The sequence below is a fragment of the Rattus norvegicus genome, chromosome 1 (assembly GCF_021556685.1).
Source record: "Rattus norvegicus strain SHRSP/BbbUtx chromosome 1, alternate assembly SHRSP_T2T, whole genome shotgun sequence".
In the NCBI taxonomy this organism is placed as follows: Eukaryota; Metazoa; Chordata; class Mammalia; order Rodentia; family Muridae; genus Rattus; species Rattus norvegicus.
In genome coordinates, this window is record NC_141534.1 from 245,207,501 (window position 1) to 245,232,472 (window position 24,972).

Consider the following 24,972-nt stretch of genomic DNA (forward strand, 5'->3'; position numbering starts at 1 on the left):
CATAAAAAGCTGTTGGTGAGTATAGAGATTTGGGCCACTTTTTAACTGTAGGCTGTTGGTGAGTATAGAGATTTGGGCCACTTTTTAACTGTAGTGTTTTAGAGTTTTACTGCTGTGAACAGACACCATGACTAAGGCAGTTCTTCTAAAAGACAACATTTAATTGGGGCTGGCTTACGGGTTCAGAGGTTCAGTCCAGTATCATCAAGGTGGGAGCGTGGCAGCATCCAGGCAGGCATGGTGCAGGAGGAGCTGAGAGCTCTACATCTTCATCTGAAGGCTGCTAGCAGAAGACCGAGTTCCAGGCAGCTTGGATGAGGGTATTAAAGCCCACACCTACAGTGACACATCTTCTCCCACAAGACCACACCTTCTAATCCTGCCACTCCCTGGGCTGAGCATATAGAAACCACCACATCCCACTCCCTGGCCCATAGGCTTGTTCAAACACATGAGTCTGTGGGTATAAACATAGCATAAAGGAAAATACATCTAGTCCAACTTCAAATGTCCCCATAGTCTGTAGCAGTTTCAACAATGTTAAAACGTCCAAAGTTTAAAGTTTCTTCTGATGTCCATCCAGTCACTTAACTGTAGTCCCCAAATCAAGACAGGAAACCAGCTCCAAACTCTACATCTCCATGTCTGATGACAAAGTGGTCTTCAAATTTCCAACTCTGTTTTCATCTTTGTTCACTGCAACAGAGTTCTTTCTCCTGGGCTGGTTCCACTCCCTGTTGGCAGCTTTCCTCGGCAGATATCCTGTGGCTCTGGCATCTCGAAAATCTTGGGGTCACCAAGGCAACTTCAGTATTACAGCTTCTTGTTTCTATGTGTGGGATCCTCCAAAGGACTTGCATCACTTCTCCAGCTCTGCCCTCTGTAGCACTCAAAGCTCAGGTTGATCCACTCCACTGCTGCTGCTGTTCTTGGTGATCATCCCATGGTACTGGCATCTCCAATACGCTGGGGTCTTCTACTGCAACTAGGTTTCACCAATAGCCTCTCATAGGCTTTTCTTCATGGTGTCATGCCTCAAGTCCTTTGCATGACCCCTTCAGTCCTGGGCCATCAATTGTAATGCAGGCTGCACTTTTACCACTGGCCTTCTATGGCTTTTCACAGTGCCAAGCCTCAGTTGCTCTTCATGACCCCTTCATCCCTTCAAAACCAGTACCACGTGGGTGATCCTTACACATTACCAAGTTCAGCTGCAGCACGAGGTACAACCTTGGCTATCTCTGGGACACAGCTTTTTTTGTGATCTCAGTAAAGACTTCCTAGAACATTTCAAATCAGTGATGCTGATTTCTTCTTAATTGTCCCACTAGTCTCCTTCTCTTCACTGTAAATCCAGAGACACATGGCTAAAGATGCCAGTTCTGATGCTTGCAGGAGCTGTAACATGACCCCCTTGTTCTATTACCTTATCACCAGCTTCCTCTTTTCCTACTCCCTCACTACCTCAGCTCCACTGTCCTGGATCTTGCTCTGTAGATTGACCTTGAACTCAGATCTGCATGCCTGTCTTCTGGGATTAAAGGTGTGTACCATCATGCCTGGATTTAAGCTTTCTTCACCTAGACCTTGCTCTGTCCCAGGCTAGACTTCAACTCAGAGATCTGCTTGGCTTTAATCTCGTGGGATTAAAGGTGGTGTGTACCACCATGGCTGGATCTAAATTTAGCTGAGAGGAGTCTTGCTATGAGGTCATTACTGTCTTAATTCAATGGGATTCAGCTCCACTTCACTTCCTGGTGTCATTTAGTTGGGGCTGGCTTACAGGTTCCGAGGCTCAGTCCCTTCTTATCAAGGGCCAAACATGGCAGCATCCAGGCGGGCATGGTGCAGGCAGAGCTGAGAGTTCTCCATTCATCTGAAGGCTGCTAGCAGAATACTGACTTCCAGGCAGCTAGGATGAGAGTCTTAAAGCCCAAACCCACAGTGACACAGCTACTCCAACAAGGCCACACCTTCTAATCCTGCCACTCCCTGGGCCGAGCATATGCAAACCATCACGCGTAGTGACCAGAAAATGCTTTCAGCTACATAGCAAAGCTCATTATATTTACCATTTGTTTTGTGATTTACTACTGTGAATTCATTATTTTTAAAACTGGGCAGATGGCTCAATAAAGTTGGTGCCATGTAGTAAGACCTGAGTTTGAGTCCCCAGACTGTACAGAACAAGCTAGACATGGTGGCATGTGTTTGTAATCCCAGTGCTAGGGACATGGACAGAGACAACTCTTGGAACTTGATGACTAGCCAACCTTGCTTAATTAAGCACAAGCTCAGATAGACACTGTGGCTCACAGGAGAAAGGTGGGCAGTGCTTAAGGAAGGACATTTGAGGTTGACCTCTGTCCTCTACAAGTACACATGAGTACATGACCCCCATATTTAGATAGGTGTGCACATACACAAATACAATAGCTAAAGGAGTGTTTGTTATTAGGAAAAACTTCTTAAAATGAGAGCAAATAAACAGAAGCAACCCAGAGATAAAACAAGAGTCTTTATAAGAAAGCATAGAGTTGTAAAGCAGTTAAATTTGTTTATTTATATTTTTTGTGAAAGCTTTTCATAAAATAATTGAGGAGAGGGTCATGTCTGTGGAATGGTTTAAAATAGCCTTTTGAATTGATACTTCATTTGACCTTTAAGGAGGAAATCACACAGGCACGCATGCACGAATGCATGCATGCATGCATAGTGGCGTTTGGGTTTTAAGAGAGGTGAGGCCTTCCATCCTTTATGTGAGAAAGAAGAGAGATAGAAGATAGCAAGGTGTCTTGTGAAGTGGACCAGTCAAGCGCTACCTATTTGTTCTGTGTGTCTACCGTGTTTCTACTTTTTAGCCTGTGCCTGTCAGTTTGCTCCAAATTTTGAAAGTGACTTTCTGAAACATCATTTTGTAGTTTAATATAAGCATGGACAAAGGTCTTTTTCTGAATTTCATGTTATTTGATAGCCTATGTTTAACGTGGGGTTCTTTCTGTTGTTAGACGCTTAGCTTTTTTCTTATACATGTTCTTTATCTTTACAGACTCTCTGGTTCAGGCACTCAAGACATCAAGTAAGGTAATTTAAACTTTACTTTGTCTTGATAAGACAAATGAGGTGGAATGAATTATGTCTGTATGCTTATTTTAAAATATTTTGAAAAGCGCTATAAATGAAGGTACTGTGAAGAATGCAGAGGCTGGGGCTGGACAGGTGGGTCCACCAGTTCACAGCGAGCCACATCCAGTTGGCAGCACCTCCGTCAGATGGCTCATAGACTGCACATAACTCAGGGTCTACAGGACTCAGCATCTGGCCGCAGAGGGCACCTGTCCTTATGTGCTCGTATACGCACACACGTGAGTGCACACACCTCTTCCTCACTTTCATACACATCCACAGATCTTTCTCCCTGACATACCTATACACATGCACAGTCAATTGCAAGTAAAAGTAAATGTCTAAAAGCCACTCAGCACTGCCGTCACCTGTATACTGCTTCTCAGTGACGGTCGTAGAGACTTTCTTCAAACTTTTTGATTTATGCATATGTAGAACTTCCATTCTTTAAAAGTTCTAAAAATGGGATTATACCTTTGGTCTTATTAAATAATCTTGAATTAATTCTGTCACTACATGCTAGATTATATTCTCTTAGTAGTGTGTTATGTTGATTTGCTGCATTAACCAGTGTTTATAAATTGCCTAGTGGTTTTATATGTGGGGTGGACCAAGCACTGTAGACTTGGAGCAGAGGCTGATTCTGCTGGATGGGCAGAGCTTGTTAACTTCAGGTCAGATAGTTACCAAGCTGGGTCCAGGTGGATTTGGTGCTTAAAGGTTCAAAGACGAGATTGTAAGTATGTGTGGACGGAGTGAGTTTAATGCTCAGAACTCCTCAGTTTTCCTGTCTCTTCTGATTTTAACTTAGTTATGTCTGTCTTCTGATTTTAACTTAGTTATGCTTTTAAATAGCAAAACATTTTAAGTTCTGATCAGATGTGGCTAATATTTGAAGAAATAGTCAAAACAGTGTACATTATAGCAAATTTACACAATTACTTTCTAAACTAGAAAGTAGTTCTAGTTTAAAAGGATATTAAATGATCTAAAATTGAAAATAAAGCCCTCATACAATGTTTCTTCTAATTCAAGAGGAAAAAGGAAAGAACAGAAGATAACATACATGTGTGTGTGTATACATACATTCTTATGTATATATGTATATACATGTGCATGTACATATAAACACATGTATATACATGTATATATGTATATATACTTTCCCAGGCACTCTTTTAGCTGTTTTTTATATTAACTCATTTAAATAACAATTTCATGATACAATGTAGTTTATCCTTTTAATATTGGGTCTTCTGTAGCTCAAAATGCTCTCTAATTTGCCATGTAGCCTAGGACTTGGACATTATGTCTTCATCTTCAATTACTGAAATAGACTTATACCATTGTGCCAGTTTTTTTTCCTAGAACTAAATGACTTGTGTAGGATGACATAGTTGAAGGTCAGGAGCAAAGATTTAAACCTAGGAAGACTGGTCTGGGTGTTCTGGTTTCTTCTTAACTAATCTATTGTACTGGTTACCACTCTCTAAAATTTTGTCTACCTATCTAGTTTTTAAAGTCAGGACCTCAGAGTGGTGGCCTAGATTGAACTCAGATTTATGGCAGCTGTCTTGGCTTAGCCTTTCTCATGCTAGGGTTAAAAACACAAACTCTCATGCCTCACTAACATTTTGTTTAAAGCAAATGTAATATTGTGTGAGGTATGGTGGTACATGCTTATAGTTTCAGTACTTGGAGGTGAAGGCGGGAGAATCAATAATATCCAGTTAGCCTAGGCTATCTGAGACCCTGCCTATAAAAGTAGCAATAGTAAAAATGTATGATCATACTAGGTAATGTGTTGCTATTGGTTATTTTTTTTCAGAATTGAAAAATATTCCAATGCTGCATCATTGTTTACATTCTAGTTTTCTCCAAATATATTTTCCAATCATTGCCATTTTCTTTTTAAAGGAAATAGTTCTGTATTTTTTTCCTTTTTTTTCGGAGCTGGGGACCGAATCCAGGGCCTTGCGCTTGCTAGGCAAGTGCTCTACCACTGAGCCAAATCCCCAACCCTTGTATGCTGGTTTTTAAGATACATTCCTTTAGTTCTAGCACTGAGAAGGCAAAGGCTGGTCTCTTGAGTTTGAGGCCAGCCTCGTCTACATGAGTTCCAGGGCAATCAAACTACATAGTGAGTTGCTGCCTCTGAAAGCATAAAGTTTATAGACTGGAGAATTTAAGAGTTCTGCGGTAGAATTAAAGGAGTGGCACTGTCGATAAATTTCAGTGGCACTGTCAATAAATTGTCATCTAATGTATGAAAAACATTTTAAGGTATTTTAAAATTTAACTTTATAAAGTGTTTTAATTAGTGATGTTTAAATTTTGGTTCAGACTGATATTTTAAAATTGCATATGCATCATCCAAAAGTAGTTTACATAAGAAAGGAGAGTTACTTTCGCCTGCCACCAAGTTCAGTTTATTTAGTTGTACAGATCTAAACTCTTGAAAATGTATAAAAGAGGGCATTCGACTCTCATCTTTAAAACATGATGTCTTAAGTATGCGCTATATGTGAGAAGGAAACTAATAGAAAACTAATAGCACATAAACACTGGATGTCTTAGGGTTTCTGCTGGTGTGATAAAATACCATGACCAACAGCAACATGGGGAGGAAAGAATTTATTTCAGCTTTCATTTTCATATTATAGTTTATCACCAAAGGACCAAGGGAGGGATGGCAGGAACTGATGCAGAGTCTGTGGAGGAGAGTTGCTCATTGGCTCCTCAGCAGCTTCCTCAGCCTGATTTCTTATACAACCCAGGATCACCTGCCAAGGGGCGATGGCAACGGCCTCTTTGAGATAGGGCCTATTACATCAATCATTGAGCAAGGAAATGCCTCACAGGTTTGCCCAGTGGACAGTCTGCGGGGACATTATTTCAATTGAACTTTCTCTCCCAAAATGATTGTAGCATATATTAAGTTGACATTAAAATCTAGCCAGCACACTGTACGTTTTAACCTGGGCTAGTTGGAAGGGATTCTGAGGATATAGGAATTTGGATACATTCAGATAATGGTGGTTGGTACTGAGTTCATGGGACCAAAACATGAAATTAAATAGAATAAAATCGCTGTTTTTCATGTGTTTATTACAAGGATGTTTTCTTTAGAAAGTTATATACTATGGCCTTGAGAGTCTGGTGATTTTTAGCATCAAATTTCCTATTCAGATGGTCTAGGTGAAGATTATACATCTGTCCTTTAATTCTTAACAACATGGCACGTGCTTGTTGTCTTCAAAGATATAAATGCAGAGATCAGAGGACAACATGCAGGAGAGTCAGTTCTGCTCCTCTACCCATGGGCCTCAGAGATCAAACTTAGGCTTTCAGGCTTGTGACAAGAGTTTGCTTAGCTCACTTGTTAGCATGAATCCTTTTTCTAAATTAGAACATCTTTGAATTATTTTCTATTACAGGGATATAAAGCAGGAAAATACCGTAACATGTAAAGTAAACTATTAGCTAAGTGTTCCTCTTTTCTTTAAAATGCTTTTTTAGGGTCCTGGAATGTTGGCTCAGTGGTAAAGACAACTTGTTCTTGCAGAAGGTCCCAGCTTGCTGCCCAGTACCCACATGGCAGCTCACAGCCATGAATAACTCAACTTCCAGGAGATCTTGATACCTTCTGACCTTTGCCAGCACCAGTCAGTCATGTGGTGCACAAACGTACATGGAGTCGAAACACTCATACATACATGTTTTTAGTGATCGTAACATGCAAGAGTGACATCTCATGGTTACTGATCAGACTCTTTGTTTTTTGACAGAAAGGTATTCAGTACCAACCATCACTCTCTGAATTATCTGAACATGATACGTTACTATATTTTAAATTCTACAACGCCGAACCTCACACATATAATGGCAAACATCCTGTTACTGAGGCATACTCCATGCTGGATGGGCCTTAATTTTTGATATATGGCCAGAGGTAGTTCTCTGTATTACACTTCATAAATATTCTTTAAATATTTTACATGTTGTTCTGACTTATCTGTTCTGAGGGAAATAGCTCCTTTTAATAAGGTAAGGGCATCAGCATGAGAAACCAAAAGTGATTTCTTTCAGGCCAAACCCACTATCTACTGTCTACTAATTACTATGATAAGTTATTGGAACTAGATTAATAAAAATGTATGTATGTGATACTTCGTTCGTATTTTATTTCAAAGCACGCCTTACTATTTAGTTTAAGCTTTTGATTTTCTAAAGACAGGCTATCACTGTGTTGGTCAGCTGGTCTTGAGCTTGTCTGCTGGAGCATCTTCCACAGAATTCTCCCGAGTAGTTGCAACATAAGCGTTCTCATCACAGCTGAAGCACAGTGATGTCTGTGTAACTGCTTTCTGCTGCCAGAGACTCCAGATATTTTAGGGTGCGATGTAAACAGTGCGCAAAGTATTTCAGAATTTGAGAGCAAACTGATGAGAAGTAATGTGGGAAGTTCCTGTGTGTGTAGCTCTCCTCATGAATTGTTTTGTTTTAGGTTGATACATCTTTAATCAGCAATAAGTCCACTGGTAATGAAACAACTGAAATGCCCAAGAAGAGTAGAACCCAGACACATTCAGAAAGGAAAAGATTAAATGAAGATGGACTTCAGCTTGGTGAACCACCAGCAAAGAAAGGTACTGGCTGTTCAGCTACCTGCAGGGTGTCTTGTAAGCAGGAAGTGACCTGACCAAGAGCAGGCTTTAGGAAGGCCTAAGCACCACGAGGGTTTGTTAGCATGCACTCACCTGTCAGGGATCTGTGTGTGTAGAATCATCTTATGTGCAGTCAGCAAGGTTTAGGTGCTGAGCTTTTGTCATTCCCTGCTTCATATTTCATTCTGTGCTTTTAATAGGTAGAAGTCACTTTCACAAAAGGGTTGTGGTTTTGCCAAAGTCTGTATTCATTTTTTTTTTCACTCTTCATTTTTTATGCATTTGGACAAATAGAGAATAGTTGATAGACTGGGCAAAATATTACTAACAAACCTGTACTTGAGCTGTATTAAAATCCCAGAAGAAAGTCTCTTGAAAAATACTGTAAAATGAAAATGCTTTTGAAGTACTTAAAAATGATCAAATTTGTTAAAAGATAAGGGCAGATCTTTAAGATTGTAGAGTTGCTAGCCTGTTTAGAGTAAACTAAGAAATCATTAACAAAAAGTGTCAATTGCAAATATAGGAAAACTTTGAAAATCTGCCCAGCAGCTTTTAGGAAGGAGGGATTAGCAGCTGGATGTTGTATGTGCCTGTGACCCTATGTTCAGGCCTGTATCTGTGTGGGTTTGAGGCCTTCCTGGGCTCCATATCAAACTATCAACAGAACGGTAAAAACCAAATAAAAAGATAAATGGAGAGGCTGTACCAAGGCCAAATGAGGCGCTACCAAATGTTTTACCTCTTTTTAAAAAGGCAACATAAATTATATGTTTTTAAAAATAAGTTGTTTTAAAGATGCATTTATTTTTATGTCTGTGAGCATCCCTGCATATATTCGTGCGTACCATGTGTGTGCCTAGTGCCCCTTAGTGGTCAGAAGAAGGCAACAGATCCACTGAAGCTGCAGTTAGCGATGGTTGTGAGCCACCATCTGGGTACTGGAAATGGAACTTCTTGAAGAAGTACTCTTATCGCTGAGCCATCTACCCAGCCCAAGATATTCCAAATTTAAAGTTATATAAGTAATTAAAACTTATCTAGTGAGCTTTTACGTTATCCCATAGTAAATGAAATAGGTAATCCTGGTCTGTCTTACTGCTCTGACAAATTCTGAACAGAGCGAGTTAAGAAAAGATGGGTTTATTTTGGTTCACAGTTGGAAGGTCTAGTTCATCATGAGGAAGAAGGCCTGAGTCAGCCGGTTACACTGCACCTGCCATCAGCAAGCAGAGATGAATATTACTGTTCAGCCTGCTTTGTCTCCATCTCCATAGAGTGGTTACCCACATGTAGGTGTATTTCCATCTCAGGGATCTTTCTCTAGAATCTCCCCTCACAGCCACTAGAGTTTTGACAAAATGATAATATCCAATGGAGGACAAACAGCCTATTTAATAAATGGTGTTTGGAAAATTGGCTGTATTCTTGTAGAAGATTGAGGGCAAATCCTTATCGCTCCTCCTTGCACAGAAATCTTATCATCACACCTGAAATGCATGTCTTGCCTTTGCTGTTCCATTGGCCAGATTATAAGCACACGCTGCCAGGCCTGTCTTTATGTGAGTGCTATGGATCAAACTCAGGTCCTCATGCTTGCCTGACATACACTTTACAGTCGGAGTTACCTTTCTAGCCTTGATACAGAATCTCTCACTGAGACCTGGGGCTCATTGATTAGGCTAGACTCATGAGTCAGCAAGCCCCAGACATCCACTTTTCAAAGTGTTCCCAGTTCTGGGATTTCAGAAGTGTTCCTTTACACCCAGCTTTTTTCCTGTGGGTTCTTGGGACCAATCTTGGGCCTTCCTGCTTACATGGCAAGCACTTCACCAATGGAGTCTCTCATTTGACCCTGTTAGCACGAGTCTTTGAATAAGGGCCAGCAGAGCAATCTTTATCCTGGAAGCGTAGACAGTAAGCCTACAAACATGCCTTGCATTCATGTTTGGTTAGTTGAGCCCTGCATTTTTCCAGATTCTGATAGCTGTCTTGTCTCTAAAGCAAGCCTCGCTTCATCTTTATACGTATAACACAGGAACCACTAGCACTGGTTCCTTTCTCCATCTGAGGAAACAATTAGAATTTACCAGATTAATGAAAGCTGGGACTGCATGTCCTACCTTTGATACCGTATAACTTCTGAGAATTTCAATCCCTTCTTTATATTTATCTATGAAAAAATAAGATTTCAGTCTGTAAATCACTAACAGTAACTTTACTTTGAAACTGTTCTTCAGGATGTAGTTGGTTGCTAGAATTTCACTGTTGTGATTCCCTTTCTTATATTGTTTGATAAAGGTTGGAATTAAAGTTAAATAATAAATATTGGAATTGATCATATCAAAAGTAGCAACCATCACTTTGTTAGACCTTTTTGTCAACTCTGATCCAGAACTATACTCTTTATATAAAAGTTCTGGATTCTTTTTCTTATTAAAGTTCATTTCAGTTTTTCATCAGCAGTGTCATGCTTCTGGTGTGTGAATGTTGGTTATATACAAGTTTTACTTTGTAATAACAGTAGTACCAATGTTCTCTTAAAGGGCTTATACTTATTAGTCCACCCATCACTGAAGACCAAGACAAAAGGGAAGAAATGCAACAGTCTGTTTCAGAAGGTGCAGAAGAAGACAGTAGAGTTTTGCAGGAAAAGAATGAAGAGCTAAAAAGACTTTTAACTATTGGTGAGAATGAACTCAGAAATGCAAAGGAGGAAAAGGCAGAATTAAATAAACAGGTTGTGAGTTTGCAGCAGCAACTTTGTTTCTTTGAAGAAAAGAACTCATCCCTGAGGGCAGAGGTAGAGCAAATCCAGGCCAGTTATGACCTTGCAGCTGCTGAGCTGCATACTCAGAGAGCTGTGAACCAGGAGCAGAAGGACAGGATCCTGCAATTGTCAGGGAAGATGGAAACTGCGGCAAGACGTATTGAAAGCAATGTTTCACAGATAAAGCAAATGCAAACAAAAATAGATGAACTGCGATCTCTTGATTCACCTTCTCATATTTCAAAAATAGATTTACTCAATCTCCAGGATCTATCAAGTGGTGCTAATTTGCTGAACACATCACAACAGCTTCCAGGTAGTGACCTACCGAGCACATGGGTTAAAGAGTTTCATACTCAGGAGCTCAGCAGGGAAAGTTCCTTCCACTCTAGCATTGAAGCCATCTGGGAAGAATGTAAAGAGATTGTGAAGGCTTCCTCCAAAAAGTCTCATCAGATTCAGGGACTAGAAGAACTAATTGAAAAATTACAGGTGGAAGTAAAAAACTGCAGGGATGAGAACAGTGAGCTTCGAGCAAAGGAGAGTGAGGATAAGAATCGAGACCAGCAGCTGAAGGAGAAAGAAAGTCTAATCCAGCAGCTTAGAGAAGAACTTCAGGAAACCACTGTCAGTCTCCGTGTCCAAGTACAGCTAGTAGCGGAAAGAGAGCAAGCTCTTTCAGAGCTTTCCCGGGATGTTACCTGCTATAAGGCAAAAGTAAAGGACCTTGAAGTGATGGTAGAGACCCAGAAAGAGGAATGTAAGCGCTTAGCTGAGTTAGAGCAGAGCATTTTAGAGAAGGAATCTGCCATCCTAAAGCTGGAAGCGAGTCTAAAGGAATTGGAAGCAAAGCACCAGGATCACATCAGAAGTACCACACATTTAAATGCAGAGGAAGTCAAGTTCAGAGAAGAAATTACACAGTTGGCGAATAATTTGCATGATACAAAACAGTTACTTCAGTCAAAGGAAGAAGAAAATGAAATTAGCAGACAAGAGACAGAAAAGTGAGCTAAGTCTTATTTAACCATTTTATGTTGTGTGTTTGTGCAGACCCGCATGTGTGTGTGGGTTAAAGAACAACCTGTGGGAGACTCCATTTCCTGTAACATGTGGGCCCCAGGAATTGGACTCAGGTTATGAGGTTTGGTGGCAAACTCCTCTGTTCACCAAGTAAGCTTTCATTTTTCTACATAACTTTTGTACAATTATATGGACATCAATTAATTTGGTAGAATATAGTGTATATAATGAGAGAAACACTTGAACTTTCTTCATATAAATCTTTAGAAAATTTAGAAACAACAATTGTATAAACATTTTAGTCCTCTGACTCCCTGTGATAGCCCCTGAAGCGCTCACTGCCAGTTCACATGTTTTATGTTTTATGTTTTATGTTGGGACACATGTTGCCCTGTCACACAGTGATCCTAGGCAGCCAATGGCACCTCACCATAGATAAGTAGTTTGGGATTCTGTTCGTTTTAGGTTGAAAGAGGAGCTTGCTGCAAACTCTGTTCTTACCCAGAATCTCCAAGCAGACCTTCAGCGGAAGGAGGAAGATTGTGCTGAGCTAAAGGAGAAGTTCACTGATGCCAAAAAGCAGATCGAGCAGGTACAGAGGGAGGTAAGCTGTGTGAAAAGCTGTGTGGCCATTTGCTGTGCTACAGGTGTTCTTTAGGTTTAGGGATAGACTGTAGGATTAAACAGGACATCTGTGAACTTGACTCTAAAATGATGAGTGCTAATATTTTACCAAAGAAAACTAACTTAAATAAAATGAAGAGAGCATGAAGCAAAACAGGTTGACTGTAATAGCTTCGGAAATGACCCCTGCTGGCCAAAGGTGTGTGTGCTTATAGGACTAGAGTTAGAAAAAATAATAAAATTCATATTGCATGCTTTACATATAGTACTAGAGCCTTTCTTTTAAAAGTATAAAATTCATGTTTCTGTAAAAGACAAAAGTAGTTTTATTTGAAGTTAATATTTAGGATAGGCAGAGTGACTTATAAGATATTTATTGTAATTTAATTTAGATGTTTGCCACCTTTGGGGTGGTATAGTTATATACTAACATAATTTCAAAAAAGGAAATTACACAATTCTAAAGTGTCAAACATACAAAGAAATCTTTAGGGAAGGAAAAGAATCCATTCCATTTCTTCAAGTCATTTTCCTTGGAGGTAATGGTACACATGACCAATTATTTTCTTGTCCTCTAGTTTTCCTATGCTCAGTATCCTCCCCACCTCTACCCTACCCCTGTATATCTTGGCAGCTACCGTGTAGAGGACAGGGGGGCCATCGGAGTAATGGTGCTTGAGTTAATGAACAAGGCGGTATGACTGGTCATGTGATACAGCAAGCCACTTGCTGACCACGGGGCTGTAAAGATGGAGAAAGGAGGACCAATGAGTTAGGGAAAGCAAGTGTGTTTAGACCAGAAAGAGAAAGAAAGCTAAACTGAGACTTAGTAGTACTCATTCTTTTCTGGTCATATTAAAGGGAATGTTTCCTGAAAACATGGCCACATACTATAAACGACAGTAAAAATGCTGAAGATGTTCAGTTTGAGCTATAAATTATGCTTTTGTAGGTATCTGTAATGCGTGATGAAGAGAAGTCGTTGAGGACTAAAATTAATGAACTGGAGAAAAAGAAAAACCAATATTCTCAGGAAATAGATATGAAACAACGAACCATTCAGCAACTTAAGGTAGTGGTTATGTTGTTAATGACACTTGTATTCCGTTCTGCTGCAATATTCTGTTACCCGATAAAGTACATTATTATTTATTTTCTGTATTAAATGTTGTTTTGTTGCTTTGTGATAGCTACGGTGTTACCTTGTAGTCTGGTCTGGAGTTGACCTCATGGCAAATCTTCTGTCATGTCTCAGGTGTGAGGATTGTAGGCACAAGCCACCAGACCCACTACCACAAGATCGATCATTTGTTTGTTAAATCCAGATAGAGTGCTCTGTAGTCCAGATTGGTTTGTAACAATCCATCCTAAAACAGATTGGAGAGCATGAGTTTTCAGAGACCTGTGGGGCACAACCCCTTAGGGTTCAATGACTGATTCATAGGGGTCCCCCAACACCATCGGAAAGCAGATACTTACATTGTGATTTACAACAGTAGCAAAATTACAGTTGTGAAATAGCAACAGAGATGACTTCATGGTGGGGGTCACCGTAACAGGTGGGCTGTATTAAAGGGGTCCAGCATTAGGAAGGTTGAGACCCATTGCTCTACATCTGGTGATGAGACAGGAATGAGTGTGCAGTCCTGGTGACCTGACTGTTATGACTACAGTTGCAGGCCTCGCTGTCCCTGCTTAACCTCCCCTTGAGACTCCTGATTCTTCTCTCAAACTTTATGGCAGGTTTTTTGATAGAGGGCTCTGATGTTTTCTATATTTTTTATTTCATAATGGGGATTTTAAAAAAGCTCTGAATATAATATTTCCATTTTCCTTGATTTTACATTTTATGATATGTGAGAACACGTTTATGAATAGGTGTAATGCAGAACTGATATTAAAGGTGTAAGTATTTTGATTGTTGTCTGTATTTTAGTCAAAACCTTTTGTGTTTATTTGTGTCTGCATGTGTTTATTTGAGTAAAGGTGTGTCTGCACATGCCACGGCACATGTATGCCCCACTTCATGTGTGGAGGTCAGAGGACCAACAACCTGTGAGAGTTTTCTTCTCCATTCTGTGTTCCAGGAACAGAACTTCGGTTTGTCAGGCTTCCATCTTGCTCGCCCTGTTTTCTGATTTTTTTTTTTTTTCCAATGCAGACAAGTTCTCACTGTGTCTCTATAGCCTTCGCTGGCTGTCCTTGAGCTCAGGAAGATGAAATGTGTGTGCCACCACACGTAGGACGTATTAAGACCTACTTATTCACTATTCTAAAGGCTGTGGAATCTGGGAGAATGGCCCCAGTGAATGAGACTAAAGTCTCATGCAACAGCCTCCTTTACTCAGAGCCTCAGACAGTTTATATTCTCAGGGTTAAGAAAGGTTGCATAGGTAAAGTTGTCATGAGGTCAAGCTATATGCAATTACAAGTCGTGTACAAGGACAAGCCACACATGGCAAAAGAGGTATATAAAGTATAGTTTAAATATTTCGTTGAATAATAACAGGGAGTAATAATGAATAATCTGAAGTAAAGTCACTCCTATTCACTACACCTTAGGGGAGCACAAAAGCAACATAGTGTAGAAACAGTTCTGTGGTTTGAAGGACTGGAGTCTCAAGATTCTTGTCTCATTCATTCATTCATTCATTCATTCATTCATTCATTTTTGAGTGTTCTTACAAGCACTCAGAATTCTTAATGCAACTCCATCCTGGACCATGTTCCAACACACACTATCAGCAGTAGGTAAGTGTTGATTTATATGTGCCTTTAATTGTATTCCTTAATTTTTTAGGAGCAGTTAAGTAATCAGAAAATGGAAGAAGTTGTACAACAGTATGAGAAAGTGTGCAAAGGTCAGAACCAAGTTCTTGTTCTAGAATTAAATTGACTGTTAATAGTTACAGTAACAGTTAACATTTTTCTTTGAAAATGCTGAAATGATTAATTCTCCTGAATAACTTATAAACCTAAAATTATGATTATTAGACAAACATTAAGTAGTACTCATTCAGTATAATAATTGACTCCTTGGTAAGGTTCAGTACTTTTTAAAAACATTTTTATTAGTTCTTTGAGAATCTCATGCAATGTGTTTTGATCATATTCACCCTGCCTTTCCTGTCCCTCCCAACTTTCTGTCTCCTCTCCCCCTGCTCTCTGTCCCTCTCCCTTTTCCCCTCCCCCTCCCCCTTTTTTCTCTTAGTTTCTCTCTCTCTCTGTCTCTGTCTCTGTCTCTCTCTCTCTCTGTCTCTCTCTCTCTCTGTCTCTCTCTCTCTCTGTCTCTCTCTCTCTCTGTCTCTCTCTCTCTCTCTCTCTCTCTCTCTCTCCAAGGCCAGTTTTTGCTACCTTTTTATGTTCGGATGTGTGGGCTTACACTGGAGCAGGGCTGACTTAGCAGGTGCTATCCTCTCAGAGAAAACTGACCTGTCCGTTCCTTGTTATTCCCAGCAGGCAATGGTTGCCAATAGCTTCTCAACTAGGAGTGCACTTTATGCCCAGTGCTGGAATTCGGTTTGCTTTGGTTTTACAGAGGTCTTAAGCATAGTGTCCTATGAAAGACCTTCTTGTCCCTTCTACACTTATCCCAGGGGCTGGCGGTGGGGGAGGGGGGAGGCAGAGTGGTTGCTTTCCAGTTTTTTCCCCTTACCTCATTATCTTTGCACTTTTGCTGGAAAATATATTTGGTTGTGAGCCTAGCCTTTAACGGCTGAGCCATCTCTCCAGCCCTGCTGGAAAATATAAACTAGAATGTGATAAATTTATTTTCTGGCCTTCAGTTTCTGATTTTTGTTGTACTTGTCCACATGGTATCGTCTCACTATCACAGAAGCGATGGGATGCATTTGAGATTGAGATACGAGTCCTCCCGCTTATGCGTCTCATCTGCAGTTGTTTTGGCGCTGTTGGGTGCTGGGCATTGCCACATGGATTTTAGGATTAACCTGCCCACTACTGCATAAAAACATATGTAATTTTAGTCGTGATTGTGTTAAATCTGTTGTTTTAATTGGGAAGATTGCTATTTAACGAAATCTTTCATTGATGGTGGATATAGCTTTGCGTTTAAGTCTTGAGTTTCAGTGGTTATTTCTTTTATTCTTAGTGAACACATTTTCAGAATTTTTAAAACTATTTTGAGTTGTTTGTGATGTTGTGATGTTTTTTCAAACCTTTAGATCTCAGCGTTAAGGAGAAGCTGATTGAAGCTATGCGACTGACACTAGTGGAGCAGGAGCAAACTCAGGCAGAGCAGGACAGGATGCTTGAGGCTAAGTCACAGGAAGCTGACTGGCTAGCCGGAGGTCAGAGCAACTACGTCTCAAAACTTCATTTTCCCAATTTCTGCTTTCTCTAAAGTAATGTAGTTTATAATAATTTATAAGTTTCGAGTGCTTTCACACTTTCTCACCGAGATGAAAATTATTTTTTTTCTGAGTGAAATTGTATATCATGAAGAAATAAGAACGCTGTATGATGAGCTGAAAAGAAGACTTAGTGATTAAAAGCCTGTGTAGCTCTCTGTCAGGGGATCTCTGTCCACGGCCCAATACCTGCATGGTGGCTTTCAACCAACTTTCTGTAGCGTCACTTCCAGAGATCAGTACCTCTTGATCTTAGTGGACCCCAGGCCTGTACATGGAACACATACATACATGCAGACAAGACACTCATCCACAGAAAATTAAAAAAAAAAAAATCTGTAAAGAAAAAGCAAGCTTTGATTGGTTTTTGTTCTTTTAACATTAATGTGTTTATCTGAGTACATACTGATTCATTTCTATCAACATCATCCATTTTTCTATTGTTTAGAAAATTGTAACACCAATAACTAAGTTGGTTATAGTCTGGTACTAAAGGGAAGGAATGTATATACTTAATTCATGACACTTTTTACATATAATTGTGTACATTTGCTGAGTTAGCCTCATTATCTATGTCTGGGAAGCATGGCTGATGGTGACTGGCATGTTTATGATTGCACATTCGTGCTCTGTCAGCATGAGAGTACTCTGTAAGCCTTTGAACTGTGCTGGTGCATGAAGTTTTCACACTTTCTTAGCCATTTTCATGCTTTAAATATTTTTTATTTTTATTTTTTTGAGAACCACAAGAATTGTTATACTTAGTTTCACATTGAAATAAATTATACTCTGTACTTGGAAAAATAACCTTTGAGTGCATAAGAAGTCCCTGTAGCTTCTGTTCAATGGGGATTTGGTAACAGCAGCTAGAGAGTAACAGTTCAGAGATTAAGAGCATTTTTGCCTTTAAAGAGGACCGGGGTTTGGTTCCCAGCACTCACATTGTAGCTTACAGCCATAGTAACTCCAGGTCCAGGGATCTGATATCTCCTTCTGATTTCCCTGTATACCAGGCTCATGATAGATAGATAAATAGATAGATAAATAGATAGATAGACAGACAGATAGATATGTACGTACGTGTGTGATATACATACATGATTTATACATGTGGTACACATACATTTGATGCACATACACACATACAAACAAGATTTTGTAAAGAATTTTGTAAGACTGCTTAAAGTTCAGCTGTTGGAATAATTTTAGTCCCATCCTGGTCTGTATTTGGGCTCTTGTGATTTTTCTTTCATTTTGGTTATGATATTACATATCATAACATTTGTCTGTACTTTACATCAGAATTGGATACATGGAAAGACAAATTCAAAGATCTGGAGACTAGAAGTAATCAAAAGGTAACTACAGAGGCCATGGAGGACAGCGACGTGCTTAGTGAGAAGTTCAGGAAGCTTCAGGACGAGCTGCAGGTATCATCCCCCTCCCCTTCCCTCCCCCTCCTAGCAGCTTCCTGTATCTTTTGGTCCATTGTATTTCTGGTAAGAGAATTCAGCATTTCGTATTTTATAACTAGTTTTGTGGGTAAAATAATAATTGGGATTAGTAATATAGAGAAAAAACTTCCAGTGGACTTTGAAAAATATCCTGAGGAAAGTTACGTTATCAAGTGTAATTGACTTGGTGTGCGTGTGTGTGTGTGTGTGTGTGTGTGTGTGTGTGTGTGTGTGTGTGTGTATGTGTGTGTGTATGCTTACATGCCACAGCATGTAGAGATCAGAAGGCAGTTTGCAGTTGTTAGACAGAATCTGGCTTATGCCGCTAAGCAGCCCCTTGCAGGCCAGCTGCTTCATAAGTTTAGGGTAATTCCATCTCTGCCTCCTGTTTTGTCGTAGGAGTGCTGGGATTGCAGATGTACGCCACCATATATATTTTAAAGCATGTGTGCTGGGGTCATCTTTGAGTTAAAAGGCTTTTGCAGCTAGCATTGTTACCTGCTAAGCTCACTCCCTGACTCTATGTATAATGTTTAAGTTACTGCTTTTCCTATCTTTGAATATATTTTTCTACTCCATTTTTTACTTAGGCAATATAGCTCTGGAGAAGATAGCCAGATAATTACTCCTAATGGATATGTATGTAAACTTACTCTGTTGTAAACTTCTATTTCAATTTATGATTTGATTTTTTTGTGTGTGTGTGTGTGTGTGAACTTGTGATGAACTTTTGTTTATATGCTTATCCACTAGGAGTAATAATCTGGATAAACATCCATCACCTGTCTCAGCTCCACAGGTTCACAGGTTTAAAACCATAGCTAAGTTATTAGTGAAGCTTTGTATAGATAAACCCAGCCAATATTTTATCCTCTGTCCTAGCACCTGTAATAAATCGTTAGCTTCCTTTTATGACCTTTGGTTAATTGTTTTACAACCTCTTGGAATGTGCGCCGAGTAAGAGAAAGGCTAGTTACTATCTAAGAGCAATTAGCTGGTGACACTTGGGAAACTGGCAGAGTTCTCAAATAGTTTTGACTATCAGAAAGGGACCTAATAGTAGTCCCACTATAAAAGAGCTTAATAATCACTGATATAATTTAGGAATTTTTATAGGATCATCATTAAAACTTAAGTCATCTATTTATCTATATAACATCACTGCAAGACATAAATCTGCAGAGATCTGCTCACAATGGTGTGCTATTACTTAATGATTGTTATATATGTTTAATGATAACAGGAAACGCATTTTAATAGCAGAAATCTTCCCTAAAATGAATTCTCCTAAGGCCTTGCCTAATAAGAGCGAATCTGTCTTAGATTATATAATAATCTGAAGCAGGCCATATTAGGAAGATCACCCGCTAGTTACTAACTTGTCCCAATTATGGCTCCTGACAGATGACCTTAGACTTTGATCCTCCTGTCTTTGCCCCCAAAATGCTGGGATTATGAGAGTGTGGCCTCATGCTTAGTTCTGCATCTGAGTTTTTTTTGTTTTTGTTTTTTTTTTTTTTTTTGCTTTTTCTTTTCTTTTTTTTCCTTTTGAAATAGGGTCTCTCTGTGGAGCTCTGGCATTCTTGGAACTCACAGAGATCCACCTGCCTCTGCCTCTGCTTCTGCCTCCCAAGTGCTGTAATTAAAGGAGTATGCCCTGAGTTACTAAACATAACAGGAAAAATTACCTTTTCTTTGTAATGATTAATTATATACTTTAGAGTATATAATCCTTCCCATTGTGAAAATCCAAAAGCAACTGGAACAAATTACCCATTTACTGTGACAAGGAGGAGTACATCAGCCATATTAAGGTTGTCATGCATTGCTGTATTTGCATCTTCCTGAGATAATGTAATCTCCTATGCTTTTAGAGTTTTCTTTGGGTTTTCATTGGCTGAAATTAGAGTGACATGAGAACATTCTTAGATCTATTGAATTCAGTTTGAAAATCTCTGAGCATCTGTTCTGAATGTTCCTTTAAAAAATTATACAAGTTATAGGTCATTTCATGTTTTCTTTTTGGAGCTATGCGATGGAAGTGACCATCACAGACCAAAACCCACAGGGGGCGGGGGAGGGGGGCTTAGGAATATTTGAGTCACTAAACTATTACAGAAATGTCAATTGTTCAAGTTTGTCTTAAGCTCTTTGGTGAAGGGACTACATAGGAAAATACTGTTTATAAGTGAAAGCAAGTCAGTTAATGTTTCTTTTTAAAAATCTGAAGTAAATTCATATTGTCACTGTCACATTGTCATTAACAAAAAATCCACTTGCTTGATGGTTTTTAAAAAGGTGAACTGGATGGGTTACGTGCAGGTATTATTAAAACTCTACTCCTTTGCCATGTGAAAATAGCTTTTATTATCTTTACCTAGGAATCTGAAGAGAAACATAAAGCTGATAGAAAGAAGTGGTTAGAAGAAAAAGCGGTTCTTACAACTCAAGCAAAAGAAGCAGAGACTCTACGAAACAGGGAGATGAAAAAATATGCTGAGGACAGGGAGCGTTGTCTGAAGCTGCAGAATGAAGTGGTTGGTACAATGACTCATGGGTGTAGTTCATCTTTTCCCCTTGGTTTGCTAAAATTACTCTATTTTTGTGAGATACCCTCTCCCCGATTTGATCTGACCTTTGTTCTTGTACTTTCCTACCTTTTTCACTTCATTTAGCTGCTTGGAAAATGCCTGACTGTATTCCTCTGACTGTTAGGATGCTTGCTGTCTCTATGTTTACTGGCTGGCTGTCCTTCATCATTGGGAAACTCTTCTTTCTCATGAGCCCAAATGGGGTTTGTTTGATTTTTTAATTTTTTTGCAAATGTCTTTAACATTTTCAGTTCTTTATGTCTAGATAGTAATGATTTTGTGGGACGAGTAGCAGGCTAAGATTCTGTATGCTTTCTCTCTACTTGATTTTTTGCTTTACTATACAGAGGCTTTTTTACTTTTTTTTGTAACATTGTGTGTCAGCTCTTGAGGTTATTTCATGTGCTAATGGAGAAAGACTTTGTCTATGGTTATATTTTATAGTGTTTCAGAGCTTCAGGCCTTTTGATTCACTTTGAATTAATTTTGTGCAGGATGAGAGAAATAGTCTTAATCATTTTTATTCTGCACTTGGTTGTCCACATTTCCTAGTGCTAAAGTGGCCGAGTATCTCCATAGGTGTTTATAGCTATGTGAGTTTAAGTCTGCACCTGCTTTTCTATTCCCTGTGGAACCCATGTCCGTGTGTTGCTGTGCAAGGATGGTGCTGTTTTAGTCACGGCTTTGTGTGATGTTTCCAGTGTTGTTCCTTTGTCTCAGGATTGCTTTGGTTTTCTGCCGCCTTTTGTAGTTCTATGTGAATTTTAGGATTGATTTTTTTTTTCTTTTTTTCCATTTGTAAAGAGTGTCATTGGAATTTTTGGATTAAAACTGTAGAGTATGTTTGATGACATGGTATCTTACAATATTAATTCTGCTGATACTTGAATATGGGGGTCTTTCTGTGTTCTAGTGTCTTCGTTTCTTTCTTTGTGTTTGAACATTTTCATTGAAGAGGGCTTTCACTTCCTTGGCTAGGTTTATTTTTAGTTTTTATTTTTCTTTAAAGCCATTCAAATAGGATTGTTTTTCCAGTTTCCCTTTTCACTGTGTTTATCATTGATATGAGCAAAAGCTACTGGGTTTTGCTCACTGGTGTGCTGCTTTTACTTTGTTCAAGATGTTGATCAGTTCTATGACTTTTCTGTATAGTCTTTTGTACAGAATCATACCGTTTGCTTGTAGGAATAGTTTGACTTATTTCTTTTCTGCTTCATATCTTAATTCTCTAGGATTATTGAACCAAGACCTCTAGTCTTACAGAATAAGAGTGGAGAAAACGGGCGCCATTGTTTTTATAAATATTTTACTTAGAAATTCTGTATCTATATTCACTATGAGATTGCATAATATACTTTTTCATGTTCTTGTTTGGCTTTGGTATAAGTGTAATACTGGCTTTGTAAAATGAATTTGACAGCATTTTTCCTCTTTCTGGTTTAATGATAATTTAATGAACATTGGTATACACATGCGTTCTGCCTGCCTTTCTGTCTGCTTGTCTCTCTCTCTCTCTCTCTCTCTCTCGCTCGCTCGCTCGCTCGCTCGCTCTGGCTTTTTTCTAGATTTATGAGGGTTGGAGAGATGGCTTAGTGTTTAGAGCACACACTGTTCTTGCAGAGGATGTGAGTCAAGTCCCAGCATCCTCATGGCATCTCAGAGCTTCTTCCCTCTCTCTCACTCTAGTCCAGGGGAATCCGATGCTCTGACTTAGAGACAGGGCACCGCAGGTACTTGTGCTCATGAACACATACATAAATATAGCAAACGGTATATATGTTTTTGTTTTATGTGTATGTATATTGTTTGTGTGTCTGTATGTGTACCATTTGTGTCAGGTGGCTGTGAAGTCAGAAGAGGGCATCAGATCCCCTGTAACTACACTTAGAGACAGTAGTGAGCCACTGTCAGTCTGGGAATTGGAATCTGGGGCCTCAGTAAGATCAGTGAGTATCTTAACCGCAGCACAGCCCCCTAGTGCAAGTTCTAATTTAAAGACCTGGTGGAATTCAAGTTTGAATTTATCTGGGCTCAGGAATTTTTAGTTGGGAAACATTTTATTATTGCCTAACTTTAATTACTTACTATATATTTCTTACGTTTATTTTATTTAAATTGTGTATATCTCTTCCTGTATGCCTAGAATTGTCTCTGCTTATGTATTTTCTAATTTAGAATATAGTTTTTTGAGGTATGTCTTAATAATCCTATTTCATTGATGTTTGTTGTATTATCTACCTTTTTATTTTAAAAATTTCTCTTAAATTTATGTTTTTCCCCTCTACTTTTTTTAGTTAGCTAAGGGTTTGTCAAATCTTGTTTGTGTTATCTACTCAGGTTGCATTTGGCACCCCTTCTCCCTTTCTCCCTTCTTCACCTCTCCTTTCCCTTCCTCCCTGCCTCTACCTCTTTTTCCAACTAGCAAATGACCTATTTTTTAATTACATTCTATTTAGTGTCTATGTGCGCTTGCATATGTGTGTATACATGCGCGTGAGCACGTGCTGCAGCTCATGCTGGAGGTCAGAGGACATCTTGAGGGCATCAGCTCTCTACCTCCAGTGTGTGGATACTGGGGTTTGAACTCAGGCTGCAGGCTTGCCAGACCCTCTGAGCCTTAGTTTTTCTAAGGCCTCAAGGGGTGTCATTGAGTTTTGAGATTTCTCTCATTCGTTCGTTCGTTCATTCATTCATTCATTCATTCATTCATTCATTCATTCATTTCTGTGCTGGGCCTTACACATGCCATTCTGACCTAGGGTAATATGAAATCTCAAAGTAGTTTTAGTTTGTATTTCCTCAAGTGCCATGATCGTGCCTGATACAGATTTTAGTCTGAACTCTAGGTGTTTTCCTTCCCCAGCTTGGAGATGACAGCTTTATTGCTGAGCTGCCTTTCCCAAGCTGTGTGGTAGATCTGTTCATGCCTTTAGGTGTTCTTTTGTTGGCCTCCTAATGATTTAACACTGGCCAAGTTCCTAATCTCCTCACACCTCTGGATAAGTCCTTCTCTGGTAGCTTGGGTTGATAGTGGTCCCACCCTTAGGCATTCCCTGACCGATGAAGTCCCTGACCCCATCTGTATTCACTGCAGATGATGGCTCAGACTACATTTCTGCCTTGTTGAATCTTGTGTTTCTGATTCAGTTCCTTCCCTCTGGCTAATGATGTCCTGTAGGCCCTGTTTCAGTAGTAGCTTGTAACACTTGCTCTGGTGTCCCACAGTGTGGTTCATAGGGGGCCTAGAATGGCCAAGCTGTGGACTACACAGGGCTTTTAGAACTGTTTTGTTTGTTACTGTTCTGGTGGTGTGTCAAGAGGAAAAGGGAGACTACTGCTTCCTTCCTCTGCTGATGGCTGTCAGTGCACTTGACAGGACTTTTGACTCCCTTTTCTCTTCTTTAAAGTGCCGCTTACAGAAAGTACAGTGCAAGGTTTTCTGAGGCTATTTTAAGCTGTGGCTCTGACCCTTTGCCTACCTTTCCTCTCACTGGAAGGAAAGACCTTGTACTGGGCTCTGGACTTTGTCTTTCTGTCTGTAGAGATGCCTACTTTACTCTGTGATTGAAACTAAAAACTCTTGAGTGTTAACTCACCTCGTAATGATAGCTGCACCAACTCTTTCCAGGTCCTTCCCAGGAGATACTGGCAGTTTCCACACAGATTTTCTATATGCTTCCTTTACTCTGACACAATATTTCACATTTGTTTGAGCCTGGTACAGATGAATTGTTTTAATGTTCATTTTTCTTTGAATTACCTGTTTTGTTACTTTTCTTTTATGGATATGGGTGTTCTACACATGCGACTGTGTAGTGTGTGCGGTGCCTTCAGAGGCCAGAGGGTGTCGGACCCCCTGGAACTACAGTAACAGGTCCCGAGCTGCTGTGGGTGCTGGGGATCGAACCCGGGCCTAGAAAAGCAGCCAGTGTGCGTAACTGCTGAGCTGTCTCTTCAGTTCCTTATTTCATTTTCCTATTGTTAGTTACTATAAGGTGTGCCATTTGTTTTACTGTAGTTTTATTTTTGGTTCAAATATTGGAAATAATATTGTAAAATGATATAATTATTTATTGAAAAATTTCCAGTAAACTGATTTTTTTGTAGATGGTATAATGACAAATATGATTTATAGAATGTATTTATTTTGAGTCAGGCTCTCACTAATTAGCAAGCCTAGAATTCACGTAGACTAGGCTAGCCTGGAACCCAGAGATCGACTTGCCTCTGACTACCATGTGTTAGGAGTAAAGGTGTAGGCCACTGCTCCTGGCATATATACTTAAAAGATAAAGTGATGGTTTGTATTTTATAAGCATTTCATTCACACATGAATGCATAATATAT

At 39.5% G+C, this 24,972-nt stretch overlaps 1 protein-coding gene across 8 annotated transcripts in view; it reads left to right on the forward strand.

The window, feature by feature from the left end:
* The window catches only part of Kif20b (kinesin family member 20B), a 55,372-nt gene that overhangs the window by 19,644 nt on the left and 10,756 nt on the right, over nucleotides 1–24,972 (forward strand). For 7 of the 8 annotated variants that reach the window (XM_087565250.1, XM_087565192.1, XM_087565214.1 and 4 more), the window contains exons 17-25: nucleotides 3,050–3,084; nucleotides 7,634–7,775; nucleotides 10,340–11,570; nucleotides 12,052–12,190; nucleotides 13,163–13,282; nucleotides 15,011–15,071; nucleotides 16,395–16,520; nucleotides 17,883–18,010; nucleotides 20,416–20,571. In XM_087565250.1, coding sequence (XP_087421376.1) covers nucleotides 3,050–3,084; nucleotides 7,634–7,775; nucleotides 10,340–11,570; nucleotides 12,052–12,190; nucleotides 13,163–13,282; nucleotides 15,011–15,071; nucleotides 16,395–16,520; nucleotides 17,883–18,010; nucleotides 20,416–20,571 — 2,138 coding nt within the window. 8 annotated transcript variants of the gene reach the window in all.